Source organism: Chenopodium quinoa, unplaced genomic scaffold (assembly GCF_001683475.1).
Source record: "Chenopodium quinoa cultivar QQ74 unplaced genomic scaffold, ASM168347v1, whole genome shotgun sequence".
Taxonomy (NCBI): domain Eukaryota; kingdom Viridiplantae; phylum Streptophyta; class Magnoliopsida; order Caryophyllales; family Amaranthaceae; genus Chenopodium; species Chenopodium quinoa.
In genome coordinates, this window is record NW_018743292.1 from 9,689,473 (window position 1) to 9,712,162 (window position 22,690).

At 37.1% G+C, this 22,690-nt stretch overlaps 1 protein-coding gene and 1 pseudogene across 1 annotated transcript; both read left to right on the top strand.

Annotated features, from left to right (window-relative positions):
* Positions 1–1,859: 1,859 nt before the first annotated feature.
* LOC110736939 lies at positions 1,860–7,308 on the top strand (annotated as a pseudogene).
* A 392-nt stretch (positions 7,309–7,700) lies between these two features.
* Positions 7,701–22,458, top strand: LOC110736937 (sugar transporter ERD6-like 5). The gene is made up of 19 exons (XM_021917277.1): positions 7,701–8,269; positions 14,471–14,533; positions 14,697–14,786; positions 14,877–14,936; positions 15,036–15,101; positions 15,190–15,255; positions 15,364–15,439; positions 15,522–15,586; positions 15,668–15,722; positions 20,358–20,395; positions 20,484–20,564; positions 20,662–20,746; positions 21,032–21,075; positions 21,165–21,227; positions 21,299–21,358; positions 21,450–21,503; positions 21,744–21,803; positions 21,890–22,004; positions 22,094–22,458. Exons 1-19 carry the CDS (start codon positions 8,087–8,089, stop codon positions 22,213–22,215), a joined length of 1,446 nt encoding a protein of 481 aa, XP_021772969.1. The 5' UTR covers positions 7,701–8,086; the 3' UTR covers positions 22,216–22,458.
* Positions 22,459–22,690: the final 232 nt, after the last annotated feature.

Here is a 22,690-nt window from a genome sequence, read left to right on the forward strand (position 1 = left end):
TCCACAATTATTATGCCTCCAAAGTTGGGCGATTATCAACAATATTGTTAGGGATAAAGATGAATCCATTACCTTAATTGGGAGTTTTTGAATTAATCGGTTACTCATCACGATTTTCACAATCACCACAATTTCTCTCTCCTACTCTAACAGGGGAGCAAGCAGCTGGAGGCCTGACATGTGGAGGGAGGAGATTTCTATCCGTTTTGCTTTTCCTTGTATTCCTGCTTTCATGCTTGCTTGCTTGCTCCGGTATTGTTTCACGGGAAGGCAAGACCGACCATACGTCCATATATAATTTGATGGGTCGACTCACGGTATACAGTGGGACGGGACTTCTCACAGGTTAATTTAGTGCAGGTTTATCCGTTTATAATCTCTTAAAAGTAAGGAGATTGAGAGATATGAAGTATAAATCAATAATAATAGTGTTCTTAAAATAAAAAAAATCAATAATAATAGTAAAAGAGGATTAGGTGAATGATACTAAAGATCAAAATTTTTTTCCTTAAAAAAAAAAAATGGAGATCAAAATCTTTCATTTAAAAAAAATATGGAGGTACTATGATTTCTATGATACGAAGGGAAATGGGGTGTCTTGTGTGTTTGCTTAATTGAAAATATGTTGAGACAAATGCGATTACATGTTACAGTGATAATATTTAGAGGGTGGAGGATCAAAAGCTAGAAATATTAGCTTTTGAAAATTTAGAGGTAGTTGTTGAAAGTTCAATCTATAGTTTTAAGAAAAAAAATATTGATTTTTATATGTAACAGCTAGTCAACCACTAATTTACCGAACACTCATACCTTAATTATTTATATTCACAGCTAACAATTGCTTCCACACCTAACAATTACCTTCATAGCTATATCATACCAAACATGCCTGAGTGGTAAATGAAGAGAGAAAAATAAAGTTGCAGGTAAGGAGAGAGATTGAAAGAGATGACAAGTAAATAGGAAAGAAAACCATTTATTACAAATAATTTATAGTTTTGTGATAAATGTTGCAAATAAATTAAAACGGAGGTAATATGTCAAATGTTTTCAAAAGAATTTAAGTGACATACTATATTATACCGTACAGAAGAAAAAGAAACAAGTGTAAGTTTGTACTTAACTAATTTTTAAATTTAATCCTCATCCTTTTTAACTTTGTCAAATCATTTCACCACCCCTTTTGCTAGCCTGTATATATATATATATTATTTTCCTGATTTCAAATATTCTCATTCTCCCTTTGTTCTTAAAAGTTCTTCCCAATTTTGTTGTGCGTATTCGTTAAAGCATTACTTTGAACATAAATACCAATAGTTGCAGTTAGGGGTGTACAAAAATTGGCTCGGACCTGAAATCGGACCTGAACGACCTGAACCGGACCGGACCAGACCCGGACCTGTTGATTCAGGTCCGGTCCCGGTTCTTAAAAATCCAGGTTCCCGGTCCCGGTCCGGACTCGGTCCAAACCCGGGGTTTTCAGGTCCGGACCTGAAACCCGGGAAAATCGTAATTAAAAAAAAAAAAAAAAAAAGAAAACCAAACTCTGAAAAATTGAAACTGAGTTTTCGTGGACTTATTTGTATTTTCGGTGGACTCATTTGTATTTTTGGTGTTTGAGAATCGGGACTTTATAGACTTTATGTAGTTTTGTAATTGATAATTTTGGTTTGTATGTAATTATTAAATTATGCAACAGGTCTAAAAATCACAAAACAGGTCCATATGCAGGTCCAACAGGTTTTGTATTAAAAAAAAAAAAAAACGAAAAAGACACAAAACAGGTCCATTCAGGTCCAAACCCGGACCAGACCTGATTTTTCAGGTTTGGCCCGGAACCGGACCTGTTAATTCAGGTCCGGTCCCCGGTCCTCATAATTACCCAATTCAGGTCCCCGGTCCAAACAGGTCCGGTCCAGGTCCGGTCCGGTTTTGGATCGGTGTACACCCCTAGTTGCAGTCCTTGCAGATTAGTAAAAAACACAACAATTGAAAATTATAAACTACTTATTGGAACGAAACAAATTAAATAAAATGCAACAAGATTGTCTTATTGTCTCGTCTTACATGATTCCAAATAAAAAAAAAAAAAAGAAACAAAGAGATTAATATTACTCCGTACAATTTAATCACAATTGGGGATTCTCTAGAAAAAGAGCAACCAAACAACATACAATATTATGCAAGAAATTTGAAAAGGAAAATTGAAAACAAATTAAAGATGAGAAATCTGTGAAATTGACATTCATTATTGACATGTGTAAATTTCCAAATTGTGATGCTACATTGCTACTACACTTACTAGCCACCCAAACTAACTACTCCGTGACTTGCTATGAATTTATGATTGATACCTTGGTCCACCCCATATAATATAAGGAGGTCCATTACTTAAAGGAATTCTCATTGTAATAAAGAAATATACTATTATTCGATACTTTATTTTACAAAAATTAAAAAAAATATTTCATCAGTAGTCTAGCTAAGTGAAGCTGGAAAAAAAAATGAAGGAAGAACTAAGAGTAGAACTTCTACTGAATTCTAACAATAATGGTAATGGTAAGCTACATGATGATGTGGGGCCAGCAGCAGGAGCAATGGTTGAAACGACGCCGTTGTCGTCGTCATCGATTACTCCAATGTTGGTTTTCTCCGCCTTCATTGCAGTGTTGGGTTCTTTTTCCTTCGGTTTCATTGAAAGTTCTGCTATCTTTGCAACCATGCTCTTATTTAACTAGTGCCATTGTGCCAACAGTGTCTTTAGGCACGACCGATGAGATGTCGGTCGTGTTGGGCTTGATATTGTAGTAAAAAAAAGGAATAACCCACATGTGAGTTGAAATAAATTAAAATATCCCAGCGAAATTTTACCTTAGTTCTCAACCTATTTCAACAACTTATTAATAAGTTATAAGAATGATACAAATACTTTATTAGATCAAACTAGAAATAATTATTTGTGTTTGTTAGAAATAATTGATAATTTAAAAATAATGGGGCTAGAGTTATCATCTCAATAATGTAGTATAAGTGAGTGTATAATACTAATAATAGTGGCCCCTTATGTCATTTATGGTATTACGCAAATACATTTGAACAACCAAAAATTGAATATGAGGCAATTTTATTGGGATGAAGGAAATACTAAATACTACTCCATTACAAGTGATGAAAGTTAAATATTTGGAAAATACGTATTTAGGAAAATCTAACAAGCTCCTTTTTTTTTTTTTTTTTAATTCATTAGTGTAAATATACAAGTTTATTCAACTATGACAAACATCAAACTAGACCAAATTAATCCTTTCTATTGCTCCAAAGTCCAAACTTGGGAGGATCTTCATATTGAGCTTCATAGAGGCCTGACCCCCCTAACTAATTTAAAGCTATTATATTATTATATACTTCCTCCGTTCCTTTTTAGATGACACGGTTTGACTTTTGCACTATTCACAAACAACACTTTGACTAGCTTTTGTGATTTGTAGCTACGATAAAACATAATCATGTGGGATCTTGTTTGAATCGTCTTAATGTATATTTTATTAATATCCACTTTTTATAATTTTACAATGATGATAATGGGAGATATATCTCGTGAAAATTGTACGTTGGCAAACGTGATAAAAGAAACGTGTCATCTATTAAGGAACGGAGGAAGTATAAAATATATATTGCCTTATACTTCGTATTAGTTATTATATACTCTGTATGTACTAGTATATATAAGTTGTCAGTATAGTTAGGTGCCTATAACACCATGTCAGTTTACATAATTTGATCTGAATTTTTACGATATGATATAATGTGATTTTATTTCATAATTTGACTAAATATTAACTTTATTTGTACACTAATTTTTCAGACACATACATTACATGATTCACTAAAATGTAAAATTAGGGTGGGTTAAGGGTTAATGACTTAGGTCCGACCATAGACCCAAACATGAAACCATATTAACTTTATTTGTTCATAGAGGACAAATAGATTCAAGGCATATTCTAACAGGTGGAATATACATCACCTGTGCAAGCTGAGATTATGGAAGAACTTGATCTTTCAACAGCACAAGTATGACTACTTTTGACTCTTTCTTTCAATAGACAACTTAAGCATTTCATGTTCAATATACTCCAAATCACAAAGTATTATTGTTAATGTTCTGCTTCTATATATATGTTTGTATGTATTTGTCTAGTACTCTCTCTTTGGATCAATGGTTCCTATTGGAGCGGCATTGGGTTCTATAGTATGTGGCAAGTTAACAGATTATCTAGGCCGAAGACATGTAAGTTTTATCTTATACTATGTTCTGATTTCGCGATGTTACAACCCTGGATTGATTCTGTTTTCTTGATCACTTTACTTGGCATTTGATAAGGCAGGTACTACAACTAACTAACCTACTTCTCATATTTGGCTGGTCTGTCATATCACTAAGCCAGGTTCTTCATTCTCTTGAATGTTTAATAAATTTTCAATTATATTAATTTTTGAAACTCTTTACTTTATACATTTAATTAGTAATCTAGTTTGAAGCTGTGATTTCATCAATCTATTATTCATTCCTTCTGATAAAAGGGTCCAAGGCTGCTCGATCTAGGTAGATGGATGCTGGGTTTTACTTCAAGCATTTCAGGCTTTGCTGTAAGCAAGAAATTCTTCCTTCCATCTAATATTGATCATGTCTCAAATGTCATATAGTTTGCGAGTCATGCATCATAATGATTTCTCAGGTTCCAGTATATGTAGCAGAATTTACTCCCAAAGATCTTCGGGGAGGGTTCGTGATTCTCCATGTGGTAATGATTAATTCTGAAACAAGTTTTCTACAAATGTAATTCATACATGATTTAAATTTTTATATATGCTTGCACCTGCTTTGCAACTTTGCCTTATTATATTCTGTTTCAGTTAATGCTAACAGTTGGTATATCAGCAACATATCTCATAGGACTAGTCATTTCTTGGCGTACTTTAGCTCTGATAGGTAGTTTCTGTGTTTATACATGTACCTCAGTTAAGTTATTTCAACCTAAAATCTTCTCTGATAGCTTGAACATCGTCATGTTCCAGGAATTATTCCGAGTCTTGTACAGATAGTTGGTTTATTCTTCATTCCAGAATCTCCTAGATGGCTGGTAAGGCATGTTCCTTCCAATTCCTGTAAAAATTGTCATTATCCACTGATAAGATGAAGATTAAGATATGTTTCACAACAGCTGATGATGAATAAAAACAAGGAGTTCGAAGCAGCCTTACAGTGTTTTAGGGGAGGCTTTGTTGATGTCTCTCAGGAAGCAGATGATATAAGGGTAACAGATTTTAATCCACGGTCTATAGTTCAAATATTTACATGGAAATTTTTTTTGTATGACATGATGAAATGTCTGTGAATTTTTGTGAAGGACTCTGCTAGAGCCTTACATCAAATGGAAAAAGTTAGCATCATACAACTATTTCAGAGGAAATTTGCATATGCGCACACAGTAAGCTTGAGACAAATCAATTATGAACTTATATTTTGTGGGTTTTAACACTTCGTCAGCTAATTGAGGATAATATGCATTCATATTAGGTGGGAATTGGTCTTGCAATACTCAGTTCCTTTGTTGGTTTAAACGGAATCATCTTCTATGCCAGCTCTATATTTGAATCAGCTGGTCAGTTAGCACCTTATAGCTCCATACTTCACAAACTTCTCCATAATAGTACTTCCTCCGTCCCATATTTAACATTCCACTTACCTTCTTGGAATATATCGAAATAAAAACTTTCTCCATAATATTATTTTCTTAAATTTCTCCCTCAGTTCTGATGCTTCTCTCACTAAAATTTTCATTTACTTTCGACATGTTCTTCTTAATCTCTGTTCCGTTTCTAAAACAGAATAGTTAATGCCTTAAAGTTGATTCTATCATTGGTGTTGAGCAGGATTTTCAGCTAAAGTGGGAACTACGATACTGGCTTTTTGTCAGGTACTTGATTTCTGATTAATTTCAACTGCTAATTATAAGTAATAGTAATTGAAGTTGCTCTGAATTGCAGGTGACAAAATATCTTTTTATTGCAGCTTCCAAGTATGGCATTGGCTATAATTTCGATGGATAAATTTGGGAGTCGCCCTCTTATGATGGTTAGAACAATGCATGAACTAATAGTCAAGTTTTAATACATCATAAAATCTATATTTCATAAATTAAGGTCAAGAGAACATAACTTGCAGATTTCAGCAACTGGTCTTTTCTTAGGTTGCTCACTGACGGGACTTGCATTTCTGTTTCAGGTTAGGTTTAACTACTTAACATTTTTGTTGCCACAATTTTTCTGAGTTTAACCAAAATGATTGACTTTATGATATGATATCGTTTGTTGTTCAATCAGGAGCATCAATTGCTGGGCGGTTTCAGTCCTTTTATTGCGCTTATTGGCATATTGGTAACAGAACTGATCAAAGTGCTGCACTAGTGTTGTTTTTTTCTTTGACCAATGAATCAAAGCTTAACTTATATTCATTACACACAATATCAAACGCAGATACAATTTCCATTACGTTATAGGGCATATAGTCATGCATATATATGTATAGAGCCACTGAATTGTATTAAGAGCAATTTACTCAGTCTGATAAGATCCTTGTTTCTGCAGACCTATGTTGCTTTATATCCCATAGGCGTAGGCGGAGGATCTGCTGTTATTATTTCTGAGGTATGACTACTTTCAGCTCTGAATTATAGTTTTCAAGTGCATAAGATAGCAAGATGAAGATTTCGCGATTTAGTAATAAATGGATAGATGAAATTATTGATTCAGTGAATGTTACAATCAGATATACCCCTTGAACATAAAAGGGTCAGCAGGCAGTATTGTTTCTGTAATAGGCAATCTATCATCATGGATTGTTTCTTATACATTTAACTTTTCAATGCAATGGAGTTCTTCAGGTAAACGTTCGTTCCATCCCCTTTGATCTTTAGCTCTCATTTTTGCCTTTTCAACACTCATGCGATAATATCATCTGCATTGCTGTAGGAACTTTCTTTGTATTGGCGGGTGTTTGCGTGTTACTGATAATATTTGTGGCAAAATTGGTGCCGGAGACTAAGGGGAGAACACTTGAAGAAATTCATATGGCAATGAGTGATGCTTGGCAATGATGTGACACAGTCCTAGCTTTAAATACATTATTAATCATTACATATGGATATATAGTTCAAATTTGTGTTGTAAACTTAAAAGGGAATGTAAAAAAACATGCAAAGGTTGATTACAAAACAATAAGTAATGGTAAGGAACTCTTCCAATCTCTCCATATTTGTTAAGCTCTAGTTGTTAATAATGACTTAAAAGATTATTTTACGCAAGTTATTAGAGACTATTTGTCTCACATTGTAGATGAAGAGGTATACGACGAACATATTAATCTTTCCGATATCCTTCACCAATTAGGCTATCATGAATTAGGATGCAATCTTTCAATTATGCTTGTATGTGGTTAAAGGCTCATTTGTTGAACACTTATTAATGATTTATACTTGAGGATAATAATAGTCATGAGTCTTGTTAATTTCGTCTCAAGTAATTTATACTTTCATAACAACAAAAATTTTATTATATATATATATATATATATATATATATATAATATTCATATCGATAATTAGAGATATATGTGATTATCCATAACACATTAAAAAATGTGAAATAAGAAGCGTTGCAACTGAAAAAAAAATCAGAGTTAGTATTTCCGGGATTTCAATACTTGTTACAGATTACTTGTATCATAAGTTTTTCGGAATTGGGTTCATCAATGTGAGGACAAGATATAATTGTGAACAAATGCGACTAATGCGTTACAGTTAGTTAGTTATAGCCACAAACAACACCTAACTTGTTAGAAAGATCCAGTATTCCAGTGGTCCACCAGACAATTATAACAGATGAGGAGCATCTATCAATAATTTATTATTTCATACCCCAAATTTAGTAACTTCCAATTCTTCTAAATAACTAAAATAAAAAAATAAAAAAGTAATAAGTAAAAAAATTAACAGAACATCAGTTTCAGACTCTGAAAAAAGTGATGGAAGAAATAAGAAAACAGCTCTTACAGAAGCATGCTGATAGTAATGATAAGATAGATGATGAAGCTGATGATGCGAAGCCAGCAGAAGCAGCAATGGATTCGACCTTGTCGTTGATCACTCCAATGCTGCTTCTCTCCGCTTTCATTGCAGTTTTGGGATCATTTTCTTGTGGTTTTATTGTAAGTGTTGTGCGACAGCGGAAGCAAAGGTCGTAAACAAACAAGAAAACAATAAAGAAATTCAATGCAAACAATAAGAACAACACCAAGAATTTACGTGGTTCACTATCGATGTGATAGCTACGTCCACGGGCACCGAGATCGAATGATTTCACTATAAACTGCAAAGATTACAAAGATGATTCTTGTATTTCTCAAGAACGGCTTTCACTCTATCTCTTTTCACCCTAATACTGATATTAGGGAGGTTTTATATTAATCCCTAATTAAAAGATACTTGGGCAAAAAGATAATAAAATAAGATAACCTAAAACCGCAAAATCCGCGTTCCGTATTTTTCCTTCTCCGCCCGGTCAGACCGGGCAAGGTCTGCCCGATCGGGCGCGAGAAGAAAACTCCATACGAATGCTTCAACGTATCCAACCCCCACCGCCCGGTCAGACCGGGCAAGGTCTGCCCGATCGGGCGAAGGCTCGCCCGGTCGGGCGAAGGCTCGCCCGGTCGGGCGCGAGAGCAGCTTCTTCAACGAATTTGCCAGGCACCTCTTCTTCTTCCGCCCGGTCAGACCGGGCAATGTCCGCCCGATCGGGCGGACAAAGCTACGAAGTACGAGTCACCTAATATACTTATCAACAATCTCCACCTTGACGAGAACTCGTAGTCAGCAAACGACCCCATCAAGACATAGTGAAAAAAACATCTCAAGCCAAACCCGATGCAAGACTCATGCATAAGCCATACATCCCGATAAGTCTTCAACCAAGACCCATCACATACTCGTCTCCAAGTATAACAACTCATAATGCTCCACCTGCATCACAAGCCCCGGGCAAGCTCCACCTTAATGCCAACACACCTACACCAGGAGCTCCCCAACTTCGCCCCTCAGGGCCTACTACATCACGTAGTAATCAATATTTAGCAAGTCTAAGCAATGTTTAAACTTGCTAAACGGAACAGGCTTAGTGAAGAAATCAGCCGGGTTGTCAGCAGTCCCAATCTTCTTCACCTTAATCCTCTTGTCAGTACGCAAGAAATGATACCTGACATCAATGTGCTTCGTCCGATCATGGTGTACTTGATCTTTAGCTAAGCAAATCGCACTTAGACTATCACAATACACTGTAGCAAAATCCTGTGCAATACCCAGTTCACCTACTAGGCCTTTGAGCCAAATAGACTCCTTAGCTGCAGAAGTTAAAGCCATATACTCAGCTTCAGTAGTTGACAACGTAACTGATGACTGCAATGTAGACTTCCAACTAACCACAGAACCACCCAAAGTGAACACATAACCAGTCACAGACCTCCTGGTATCCACATCAGCTGCATAATCAGAATCACTGTACCCAGTGACCAAGCATTCCCTACCATTCCCGTACACAAGACCAATATCAGTTGTCCCTCTCAGGTAGCGAAAAATCCTTTTCACCCCTTGCCAGTGTTCCCTCCCAGGTCGAGCCATAAACCTGCTTACAACACTAACAGCATGCGCAATATCCGGCCTAGTACAGACCATAGCATACATCAAACAACCAACCGCGTTTGCATATGGAACTCTAGACATATAAGACAACTCCTCCTCTGATTGAGGTGACATAGACAAAGACAACTTACAACTAACAGTAGTTGGCGTACTTATAGGCTTCGATTTTTCCATCCCAAAACGAGACAGAATCTTTTCAATGTAGCTTTTCTGAGTCAAGAAAAGCTTACCTCTAGCCCGATCCCTGTAGATCTCCATACCCAAAATCTTCCTAGCTGCACCCAAGTCTTTCATGTCAAACTCCGAGTTAAGCATCTCCTTTAATCTAGCAATATCAGATTTATTCTTTGTGGCAACCAACATGTCATCAACATATAACAAAAGATAAATCATGGAACCATTATCCAGCTTACTATGATACACACAGCAATCATATGAATTCCTGTCAAAACCTTGTGAAACCATAAAAGAATCAAACCTTTTGTACCACTGTCGGGGGGATTGCTTAAGTCCATACAATGACTTTAGCAATCTGCAGGCATAGTGTTCCTTTCCAGGAGCTTCGAATCCTTCGGGCTGCTTCATCAGAATCTCCTCCTCCAAATCGCCATGAAGGAAGGCCGTTTTAACATCCAACTGCTCCAGCTCAAGATCAAAATGTGCTACAATTGACAATAACACACGGATAGAAGTATGTCGAACCACAGGTGAGAATATCTCAACAAAGTCAACCCCTTCTACCTGACTGAACCCCTTAGCAACTAGCCTAGCCTTAAAACGTATTTGCTCAGTTTCCGACAACCCTTCTTTCTTCTTGTAAATCCATTTACAACCCACAAGCTTCCTCCCTTCCGGTACCTTTACCAGTTCCCACACTCTGTTCTTGTAAAGGGACTGCATCTCTTCACCCATTGCGGCAAGCCATTGCGCAGACTCACTACAACTAATTGCTTGTTTATATGTGGCAGGTTCAAATGACTCTACATCATCAGCTACACTCAATGCATAACCTGTCATCGCATCAACACAGCAATTTCTTCCCTCCATCTCTTCAATCAATCTAACAGGCTTCTTGATAACTCGTTTAGGCATCTCAAGAATGGTGTCAGGTTGACTAGATGACCCCTGATTAGATTGCTCCACCTCATCCCCAGAGTTAGAACGAGTAGGAGTAATCTCAGGTTCAGGAGTACCCGGCACTGGAACATCAGCATCATCATCAATATATTGTACCCGAGGTAAATCAGCAATGGTAGACTGATGTACCTCAAGTACCCCATCTGTCTGTAATAAATTGTCTCCTTCCCTTCTCAAATCTGAAATCTCTGCATTTTTAATTGAATACATGGTGTTTTCATCGAAAGTAACATCCCTACTAAGAATGACCCGACCCTCCGAAGGTGAAAAAATTCTAAACCCCTTCACACCATCCCCGTACCCAACAAAACACCCCTTCTTGGCTCGTGGATCCAGCTTACCCTCAATAACATGATAATAAGCAACACAACCAAAAATCTTCAAATTCGAAAAATTAGGCAACTTACCACTCCAGATCTCAAACGGAATTTTGGAATCAATTCCAGAATGAGGACCCCTATTAATGACATAACAAGCTGTTAACACAGCTTCACTCCAGTACCTCCTCCCAAGCCCTGCATTAGAGAGCATGCATCGAACTCTCTCTAGCAGTGTCTGATTAACCCGTTCTGCTACACCGTTCTGCTGTGGTGTCTTCCTGACAGTATGATGCCGACCTATACCCTCATCTGCACAGAACTGATTAAACTCGTCTTTGCAAAACTCTAGCCCATTGTCCGTTCGTAGCTTCTTGATCTTCCTTCCTTGTCGATTTTCCACCAAAGCTTTCCATTGCTTGAAAACTTTGAAGGCCTCATCCTTTGACTTAAGCAACCTAAGCCATGTGTATCGGGACTTGTCATCAACAAATGACACAAAATAGTGGTAACCTCCCATACCTTCAACTCTAGATGGACCCCAGCAATCTGAATGGATGTAATCGAGCACTGCATCAGTAATGTGAGCACCCTTGCTGAACTTTGACCTGTGTTTCTTACCAAACACACAATGCTCACAAAATTCAAGGTTGGCAACCTTGACCCCGGATAGAAGACCCCTCTTGGACAATAGCTGCATCCCCTTCTCCCCCATATGACCAAGCCTCATGTGCCAAATCTTAGTCATCTCCTGGTGAGATACAGATGCGCAAACCGCAGAACTAGGCAGTGTAACACCCTCAAAAACATAGAGGGTGTTCCTTTTGATACCCTTAAGTACCAACTCAGAACCTCTGAAAATACACAACTCCCCATCTGAAAACACACCATTGTACCCCAATTCATCCAGGGTACCCAATGAAATCAGATTCTTTCCTAAAGCAGGAACATGCCGTACATTAGTCAAAGTTAACCTCCGCCCATCAACAGTCCTCAACCTCATGGAACCAATACCTGTGACCTTACATGGAGCATTGTTACCGACTATAACCATACCCCCATTGCGAGGTTCATATGTATCAAACCAATCTCGACGTGGACACATATGGAACGAACACCCCGAATCTAGAACCCAGTTATCAGATAAATCATCAGACCTAGCAGAACTGACTAATGCTAAATCTTCCTCTGAATTATAGCTCTCATTCGGTTTCTCTTCAACTACAGCAGCCTGGGACTTGTTTTTCCTCACCGGACAATTATTCCTAAAGTGACCCGGTTCTTTACAGTAATAACATGTTTTAGTAGTAGTTTTACTAGATCCATCCTTGCCGTTTCCAGCACCCGACCCAGCATTGTTCCCCTTGTTAAACCCCTTATTCTTTTTAGACTTTCCGGACTTAACAAATAACCCACTACCATTATCCCCATTATCACTCGTAGCTTTCATTCTGAGTTCCCTAGTATGAAGTGCTGCCTTCACTTCTTCTAAGGTTATAGAATCCTTACCAACAACAAAAGACTCTACAAAATTCTCAAAGCTAGACGGTAGAGATACAAGTAAAATCAACGCAGCATCCTCATCATCAATTTTAACATCTAAATTACGTAAATCAAGCAAAATAGAGTTAAGTTTTTCTAGATGTTCCCGTAAGGAAGTACCTGACTGCATCCGGAGGCTAAACAACCGCTGTTTCAGTAATAATTTGTTGGTCAACGACTTAGTCATATACAATGACTCCAGCTTCAGCCACAATCCAGCCGCCGTTTCCTGATCAGCAACCTCCGTGATGATTTGATCATCAAGACTAAGTAATATGGTAGAGTGTACCTTCTCTTCCATAACTTCTAACTGCGAGTCAGTCGGTCCGTCTCCTGACTCCGAAGTAGTACTCTTTGGAGCCAACGGACGCCATATCTGCTGTTGTTTTAACAGAGCCTTCATCTTAATTTGCCATAGCCCGAAACTATTTTTCCCGGTAAACTTCTCAATTCTTATTGTTGAATCTCCTGCCATTGTTATCTTCAAGAAACTCTCCAAGGATTGAACCTGAGCTCTTGATACCAATTGTTGTGCGACAGCGGAAGCAAAGGTCGTAAACAAACAAGAAAACAATAAAGAAATTCAATGCAAACAATAAGAACAACACCAAGAATTTACGTGGTTCACTATCGATGTGATAGCTACGTCCACGGGCACCGAGATCGAATGATTTCACTATAAACTGCAAAGATTACAAAGATGATTCTTGTATTTCTCAAGAACGGCTTTCACTCTATCTCTTTTCACCCTAATACTGATATTAGGGAGGTTTTATATTAATCCCTAATTAAAAGATACTTGGGCAAAAAGATAATAAAATAAGATAACCTAAAACCGCAAAATCCGCGTTCCGTATTTTTCCTTCTCCGCCCGGTCAGACCGGGCAAGGTCTGCCCGATCGGGCGCGAGAAGAAAACTCCATACGAATGCTTCAACGTATCCAACCCCCACCGCCCGGTCAGACCGGGCAAGGTCTGCCCGATCGGGCGAAGGCTCGCCCGGTCGGGCGAAGGCTCGCCCGGTCGGGCGCGAGAGCAGCTTCTTCAACGAATTTGCCAGGCACCTCTTCTTCTTCCGCCCGGTCAGACCGGGCAATGTCCGCCCGATCGGGCGGACAAAGCTACGAAGTACGAGTCACCTAATATACTTATCAACAGTAAGTTTTGTTATCTTTTCAATTATGGTTTTATTATCATTCGCTTCCTCTGCATGGCATTGGATTTCCTTGCCAGCAGTGTCAATAGGCATGATCCATGAACAGTTAGTCGCGTTGTTACATGTCCCCTTGTCTGGGGGCAGGGCATGACATGACACAACACGACCTATGAACTTGGTTTTGTGGTATGAAAATAACCTACGTGTGAGTGGGGATTATCACACATTGTAAAAATGAGGATGACTAATATATAAGTCTAAAAGATTATATTAGATCAATTGATGCAATTGGCCTGGTACAAATTTTGTTTTATGAAATAGAGATATATATCCCTTTTTGTTTATAATATGTCCCTAAATGTGGGTTGTTAATCCAACATATATATATATATATATCGATGTAGTCTCTCATTGGAATTCTAAATTAAGTGGTATTGATAGTGAAAATATATGAATGTTCAAACTTTATTGACGGAATTTAGAAAATGGCCTATTATTTTGGGACGACTGAAATATCATTTTTGGTGAAACGTACAATCTTTCATAGGAGTAGTGGCTAACAGGTGGGATATACATCACCGGTGCAAGCTGAGATCATGATGAAACTTGATCTTTCAACAGCCCAGGTATAAACTACTTATATATAGTCTTTCTTGTAATACAAAACATAACAGTATTGCATGGCTTAGGGCCTTTGACACTTTCTGAAATATCTCCTAACTAGTTCAGTACTTCAGTAGTCCTCAAATATTCTGCTTCTCTAAATTTTTTTGTATATGTGTTTGCCAGTATTCTCTCTTCGGATCAATGGTTCCTATAGGAGGGGCATTAGGTTCTGTAGTATGTGGCAAGTTAACGGATTATCTAGGTCGAAAACATGTAAGTTTTATCCTATTATGTTCTGATTTAACGATTTTACAACTCCGGATTGATCTGATTTCTTAATAAGCTTTGCTTTTGGCAAGGCAGGTACTGCAACTAACTTCTGTAGTTTACATCTTTGGCTGGTCTGCCATATCAGTAAGCCAGGTTTTTTTCATTCTCTTATGTCTTTGGTTTAATTTCAAAAGTTCAATTGAATAAAATGTCTGATTGAAGTTATTATGAAATCCATTATCCTGATGCAAGGGTGCAAGGCTGCTCGACTTGGGTAGATTGATGTTGGGTGTTACTTCGGGCATTACAGGATATGCTGTAAGTAGAAAATTCTGCACTTCATTTAATTTTGATCATAAAACAAATATTGTGAAATTGCAATACATGCATCATAATGTTGTCTCAGATTCCAGTGTATATAGCAGAATTTACTCCCAAAGATCTTCGAGGAGGGTTTGTGATTCTCCATGTGGTAAATAATCGATACTGAAATAACAAGCTCTTGTCTTCATTTAGATAAAAATTGTATTTTTACACTTTCGATTTTATAACCTTGCCTTTGAAAATCCTGTTTGATCAGTTAATGATAACAGTCGGAGTATCAACAGCATTTCTCATAGGACAAGTCACCTCTTGGTGTACCTTATCTCTGATTGGTATTTCCTATGTTCTTGAGGTATCTAAGTTCAGATCTTTCAATCCCGGAAATTTTCTGACAGTTTTAATTTAATGTTCTAGGTATTATCCCGGGTCTTGTGCAGATAGTTGGTTTATTCTTCATTCCAGAATCTCCTAGATGGCTGGTAATGCATGTTCATTCATTTCCTTTGTCAGTAACCATAAACCTTTTCTAAGATGATGATCTAAGATATGTTTCAAGACAGATGATGATGAGCAAAAACAAGGAGTTCGAAGCATCGTTGTTGTGTCTTAGGGGAGATTTTTGTTAAGAAAATAATGCAAATTTTCTATTTAATCAAATTTGAGGGAGAAATAAATTACATAAACAAAATGTCTATTTATACCAAAGTGCAAAAAACACAACCCCTCTTTTCTCTGAGTTATTTTTCTTCTTTCAGATTTTCTCTTGAAATTATTACATACAAATGAAGGAAATGCTCAATTTATAGTTTTCCTAAAACAACCTAAGCCATTTAAAATTTAGCCTACAATATTTATTACCATTAGTTATTTTTCCCTATATTTGGAAACACCTTTAATTTTCAATGGTAATGCATGGTTATTTAATAACCATTTATTTTTTTTCTTTATGTTTCTTAATTATCTGCCAACAATCTCCCACTTGAAGACTGATTTCAATCTGTCTTCACACCAAGGAGTAGAACCTCAACTAGTCTTCTGTCATTTTAAGACCAATTGATGTTGAGCACAATTTCAACTTGTCAATCGTCACTGTTTTCGTTAACATGTCTACTGGATTCTTACTGCCAAGAATCTTTTTAAGAGTTAACACTTCATCTTCTAGAAGAGACCTGATAAAGTGATAACGAATACCGATGTGCTTTGTTCTTGAGTGAAACGCCAAATTCTTTGCTAAATGTATAGCACTCTGACTATCGCTATACAAAATATTATTCACTTGTTTGAACCCCAGCTCATCTAACAAACCTTGAAGCCATATCATCTCTTTACTAGCTTCGGTCACTGCCACATACTCAGCTTCTGTAGTGGATAAAGCAACAATCTTTTGTAGTTGGGACATCCAACTTACGGCTGTATTTCCAACTGTAAATACATAACCCGTTGTGCTCTTTTTATTATCGACTTCACCGCCAAAGTCTGCATCAACGTAACCTTGTATTTTCAATTCACCTTTACCAAAGTACAAACACTTATTAATTGTACCTCGTAAATACCTCAAAATCCATTTAACAGCTTCCCAATGGACTTTTCCTGGATTGGACATAAACCTGCTTACAACTCCCACTGCATGTCCAATATCTGGTCTTGTACAAACCATTGCATACATCAAACTTCCAATAGCCGAGGCATAAGGAACCTTGGCCATATATTCTTTATCTTCATCTGTCTGAGGGGACTGATCCTTTGATAGACGAAAATGACTCGCCAACGGTGTACTAACAGGCTTAGCATCACCCATATTAAATCTCTGAAGAACACGTTTGATGTACTCTGATTGTGATAACTGCAAAGTGCCTCTCTGCTTATCTCTTGTGATTTGCATTCCTAAAATCTTCTTTGCTGGACCCAAGTCCTTCATGTCAAATTCCTTTGACAATTGATGCTTCAACTTTATAATATCATTCATATCAGAACCTGCTATTAACATATCATCAACATAAAGTAATAGGATGATATAACTGGATGATATCTCTTGAAGTAGCAACAGTGGTCAGCGTTGCACTTCTGGAAATCTTCCTTGTGCATGAAGTTATCAAACTTTTTGTACCATTGTCTTGGGGCTTGTTTTAGCCCGTATAAACTTTTATTAATTTTGCATACCATCTGCTCTTTCCCACTTTTTATAAAACCTTCTGGCTGGTGCATGTATATTTCTTCATCAAGATCTCCATGAAGAAATGCAGTCTTCACATCTAACTGCTCGAGATAAAGATCTTCAATTGCAACAATACTCAACACTGTTCTAATGGTATTGAGTTTCACAACAGGAGCGAATATCTCATTATAATCAACTCCTTCTTTCTGTTGAAAACCTTTGACAACTAGTCGAGCCTTATACCTCTTGGAATCATCGTGCTCCTTTTTTGCTCGATATATCCATTTGTTATGAAGGGCCTTCTTACCTATGGGTAACTCAGTTAGTTCCCATGTCTGGTTTGAAATCAGGGATTGCATTTCATCTTTCATTGCAAGCCCCCACTTGCTAGCATCTCTGGTCTGGGAGGCTTCATAATAATCTTCTGGTTCCCCATCATCAGTTAATAACAAATAATTCATATATTTTCTATTAGGCACATGTGGTCGAGTACTCCTTCTTAGGGTAGGAGTTGGACAAGAAGGTTGTTGTATGTCATTTGATTGCGATGTACTGCCCTGTACAGTCTGTTCTTCTTGTTGCGGAGTACTTATGATAGTGTACTCTTGCATCGTACTGTCTGGGACATAATCTTCATCAATGAATGTAGATTCTTTTTGGTTTGTTTCATAACTCTCAATTTTATGCCTATCTTTGTACATGACTCTCTCATTGAAAATTACATCTCTTGAACGAATAATCTTTTTGCTTTCATCATCCCAAATGCGGTATCCGAACTCATCTTCGCCATAACCGATAAAAGTGCAAACTTTTGATTTAGGATCAAGCTTATTTCTGCCTTGATCACTAATGTGCACATAAGCTACACAACCAAATACCTTTAAGTGCGACAATTTGATCTCTTTGCCGCTCCATACCTCCTCTGGTAATTTGTACTCCAATGGGGTTGATGGTCCTCGATTGATCAAGTAAGCTGTTGTATTGACTACTTCTGCCCAGAATTGTTTTGGTAGACCTGACTGTATACGAATGCTTCTGGCTCTTTCTGTCAATGTTCGGTTCATCCGCTCATCTATGCCATTATGCTGAGGCGTACCTGGCACAATTCTTTCCATCTTAATACCATGCTCGTAGCAAAACTTCTTGAATTTGGTGTCCTCATATTCTCCGCCATTGTCGGACCTGAATCTTTTGATCTTCAGACCTGTTTCATTTTCAACCCTAGCTTTCCATATCCTGAAAACTTCAAACACTTCGGACTTGTATTTTAGAAAGTAAACCCATACTTTCCTAGAGTGATCATCAATAAAAGTCACAAAGTACTGTTTTCCACCTATAGACTGGGTGGTTGTTGGTCCCCACACATCAGAATGAACAAGCTCCAATTTTTCTTTCATTGGAGTTCTTCCATATGTCTGAAAGCTTACCCTCTTCTGCTTTCCAAGTATGCATTCTTCACACATGTCTAAATTCACAGATTTTAGACTAGGGAGTTTTCCAATTGAATGCATGATCTTCATTCCTTTCTCACTCATGTGACCAAGTCTTTGGTGCCATAACTTGGAATTTTCATTCTCTGTTGCAACTGCAATCGAATAACACGCTCCAGCTGTCAAATAGAGAGTACCATTCTTTTTACCATGAGCAACTATCATTGCTCCCTTTGAAATCTTCCAATTATCACCTTGAAAGATTATAGTGTAACCTTCACGAGCCAACTGCCCAACTGAGATCAAGTTCTTTCTTAGGTCGGGAACATGTTTGACATCCTTCAGCTCCCAAGCTGACCCATTTAACTTAATTTTGACATTACCTTGACCAACAATATCACAAGGTTGGTCATCACCAAGGTATACCTGTCCAAGGTTTCTATGGACATACTTCTCAAAAAAGTTTTTATTAGAAGTAGCATGGAACGATGCTCCAGAGTCTAATACCCAAGACTCTTCTTTGCTCTCCAATGAGCATATCAACGCATCATCACCTTCTCCGGTAGAAGTGACATTTGCCTCTGCCTTCACTTCTTTGCCTTTTGGTGTTCCCTTGCACTGATTTTTATAGTGCCCAATCTTTCCACAATTCCAACACTCCACAGTCTTTGAGTTTTGGAAATTATTTGGATTCCTGGATTTTGACCTCCTATCTCTGGATTGTCCTCGATAGTTTGATCTTCCGCGTTCATTCCTTCTGATTAAATTTCTTCCTCTTGACTCTGTATGCAATACTGAAGAGGATGAAGATTCACCTGATTCTCTTCGTCGAATCTCCTCACTAAGAACCAGATCACGAACGTCATCAAACTTCAACTTGTTATTTCCCGATGAGCTACTCACAGCTGTGACTGTAGCATTCCAACTATCTGGCAGGGAAGATAAAAGTATTAACGCTAATACTTCATCATCAAATTTGATTTCAACAGAACTCAATTGGGTTGTGTCAGAATTGAGTTCATTAAGGTGTTGAGCTACCGATCCACCTTCCGATATCCTCAAACTAAACAACCGCCTCATCAAATGAACTTTATTGGAGGCTGATGGCTTCTCATACATATTAGAGAGAGCTTTCATGAGACCTGCCGTTGTGGTTTCCTTTGCAATGTTAAACGCCACATTGCGTGATAACGTCAATCGAATAACTCCGAGTGCTTGTCTATCTAAAAGCTTCCATTCTGCTTCTTGCATGCCATCTGGCTTTTTCTCTTCCAGAGGTTGATAGAGTTTTTTCTGGTATAAATAATCTTCAATCTGCATTTTCCAAAATCCGAAATCTTTACCATCGAATTTTTCAAGTTTAACTTCTCCTTTGTCTGCAGCCATTTCTCCCACTCAAATTTGACTTTTTCTTTTAGGATCGTTTTTATTTTTATCGTAATGTGGACTAATTGTCAACCAAGCTCTTGATACCAATTGTTAAGAAAATAATGCAAATTTTCTATTTAATCAAATTTGAGGGAGAAATAAATTACATAAACAAAATGTCTATTTATACCAAAGTGCAAAAAACACAACCCCTCTTTTCTCTGAGTTATTTTTCTTCTCTCATTTATTTCTCCCTCAAATTTGATTAAATAGAAAATTTGCATTATTTTCTTAACAATTTTGTCGATATCTCTCAGGAAGCAGCTGATATAAGGGTAACAGATTTTAATCAGTCTATAGTTCAAATGTTTGCTTGGAAATATTTGTTGTATGACATGATAAAATGTTTGGATTTTGTAAAAGAAATCTGCTAAAGCCCTTCATCAAATGAAGAAAGTCAGCATCGTACAGCTATTTCAAAAGAAATATGCTTATGCACTCACAGTAAGCTTCAAACAAATCATGAACTACTTTTTCAGTATTGTGCACTACTAAGTTGTTGGCTGATTGTGGATAATATGACAATATGCTTGGATTTTAGGTGGGAATCGGTCTTTCAGCACTTCCTGCCCTTGTTGGTTTGAACGGGATCATATTCTATGCCAGTTCTATCTTCGATTCAGCTGGTTAGCTATCCACTAAAAGCTTCATAATAATCTAAAAACTAAATCTCCATCTTACATCCCATTTTGACTTCCCACCAACACTTAAAGAATGCACTAAGAAAAAAATTTATGTTACTGCTTTTTTCTCTCTCAATTCAGCCAATAATTTCTCTCACTGCTTCTTTCACTATCCATTGTCATGTTCCATTTCGCTTAGAAGTGGGAAGTTAACTATGCTGGGACGGATAGTGTATTTAAGACAGAATAAGTTAAGCATTGAAGGTTTATTCTGTTGGTTTTGAGCAGGATTTTCAGTAAAACTAGGAACTATGGCACTGGCCTTATTCCAGGTACTTCAACTTTGATAGATTTTAGCTACTAATAAAAGTATTAGTAACTGATGTAAATCCGAAAGTAACAAATAATCTTCTGTTTGCAGCTCCTAAGTGTGGCTTTCGGTATAATTTTGATGGATAAATGTGGGAGGCGGCCTCTTATTATGGTTAGGATAGTGAACTATGTATCAAGTTTTGTATTAATTGATCATCAAGATCATGAGCTCATGACTTGCAGGTTTCAGCAGCCGGTCTTTGCTTAGGTTGTTCACTAACAGGGCTCGCATTTCTGTTTGAGGTTTGTTATCACTACTTGCTTTCATTGCCAAAATTTCTCAGTGTTTTTACCATTATGATTTACTTTTTTTTTTATTGCTTATCTCACTCAGGACCATCACTTGCTGGGTGACTTCAGTCCTTACATCGCGCTTATTGGCATACTGGTAACTCAAAGCACTGAATTTGCTTTGTTATTGCTGTTGCTGTTGTTGTGTGTTTCTAATCAATAAATCAGGCGCATCTTATGGTCATTACTCACAAAATGACTCGCTAATATGATTGCCACTACCTTATAGGCGTATAATCTTAAACTTTATATCTAAGATAGATCATGGACTAATGAACTGTATTTCTTATTAAGAGCGCGTAGTTGGTAAAGTCTGATAGAGAACTTACTTCTGCAGATATACGTTGCTTTATATCCAATAGGTATAGGTGGAGGATCTGCTATAATTATTTCCGAGGTATGATTATTTCCAGGTTTGAATTAATAGTGGTTAGTAATAATATGGATTTATGGACTAATAAGTTAAGTAAATGCTACTTTCAGATATTTCCCCTGAACATAAAATGGTCAGCTGGCAGTATTGCTGCTGTAGTTACGAACCTATCATCATGGATTGTTTCGTATGCTTTTAACTTTTCTATGGAATGGAGTTCCTCAGGTAAATGCTCCATCCCCTTTTCGTTATTATTTACTAATCATTTCTTTACCTTACGACGTTCACTCAATAAGATCACCTGCATTGTCTAGGGACATTTTTCGTGTTAGCGGGTGTCTGTGTGTTTACACTGATATTTGTGGCAAAGCTGGTGCCAGAGACAAAGGGAAGGACTCTTGAAGAAGTTCATATGTCAACATGTACTTCTATTTAGCTAAAGTTCAATTACTTTCATCACCAAGCAAGTATAGTTCAAATTTAATTTGTAAAAAAGAAAGAAAAGAAAAGAAAAGAAAATGATTAGATTTATATTGGTCGTCTCTTATCTTTTGAACCAATTACCAACATCTTAAAATCTTAGATCAACTAAATAGGGTAGAGGAGTAATTAGATTTATATTGGACTACATTCTAAATATATTGCTTAATTCTATGAGTGTATTTAGATTCAACTTTTAGATTCCAATATTAAGAAAAGGAAATATTGGCCGCAACAGCTCCAACAAAGGTACATGTAGCAGCACAACCTTTCAAGGATGCATTTCACATACATAAACTATGCACTTGGGTGCATATAATAACATAAATGACACCAGCAAAACTAAGATTTCACGGAATGTGGAATTTTTAACATTTTAATGTTTGTTAACTACATTATTTTTTTTTAATATTTGTTTAATTCTATCCTAC

Coding starts and splice junctions, on each gene's coding strand:
- LOC110736937 (XM_021917277.1), top strand. CDS start 8,087: ATGGAAGAAATAAGAAAACAGCTCTTACAGAAGCATGCTGATAGTAAT. Junction 15,102..15,189: donor CGGGCATTACAGGATATGCT/GTAAGTAGAAAA, acceptor ATGTTGTCTCAG/ATTCCAGTGTATATAGCAGA. Junction 21,228..21,298: donor GGAGGCGGCCTCTTATTATG/GTTAGGATAGTG, acceptor CATGACTTGCAG/GTTTCAGCAGCCGGTCTTTG.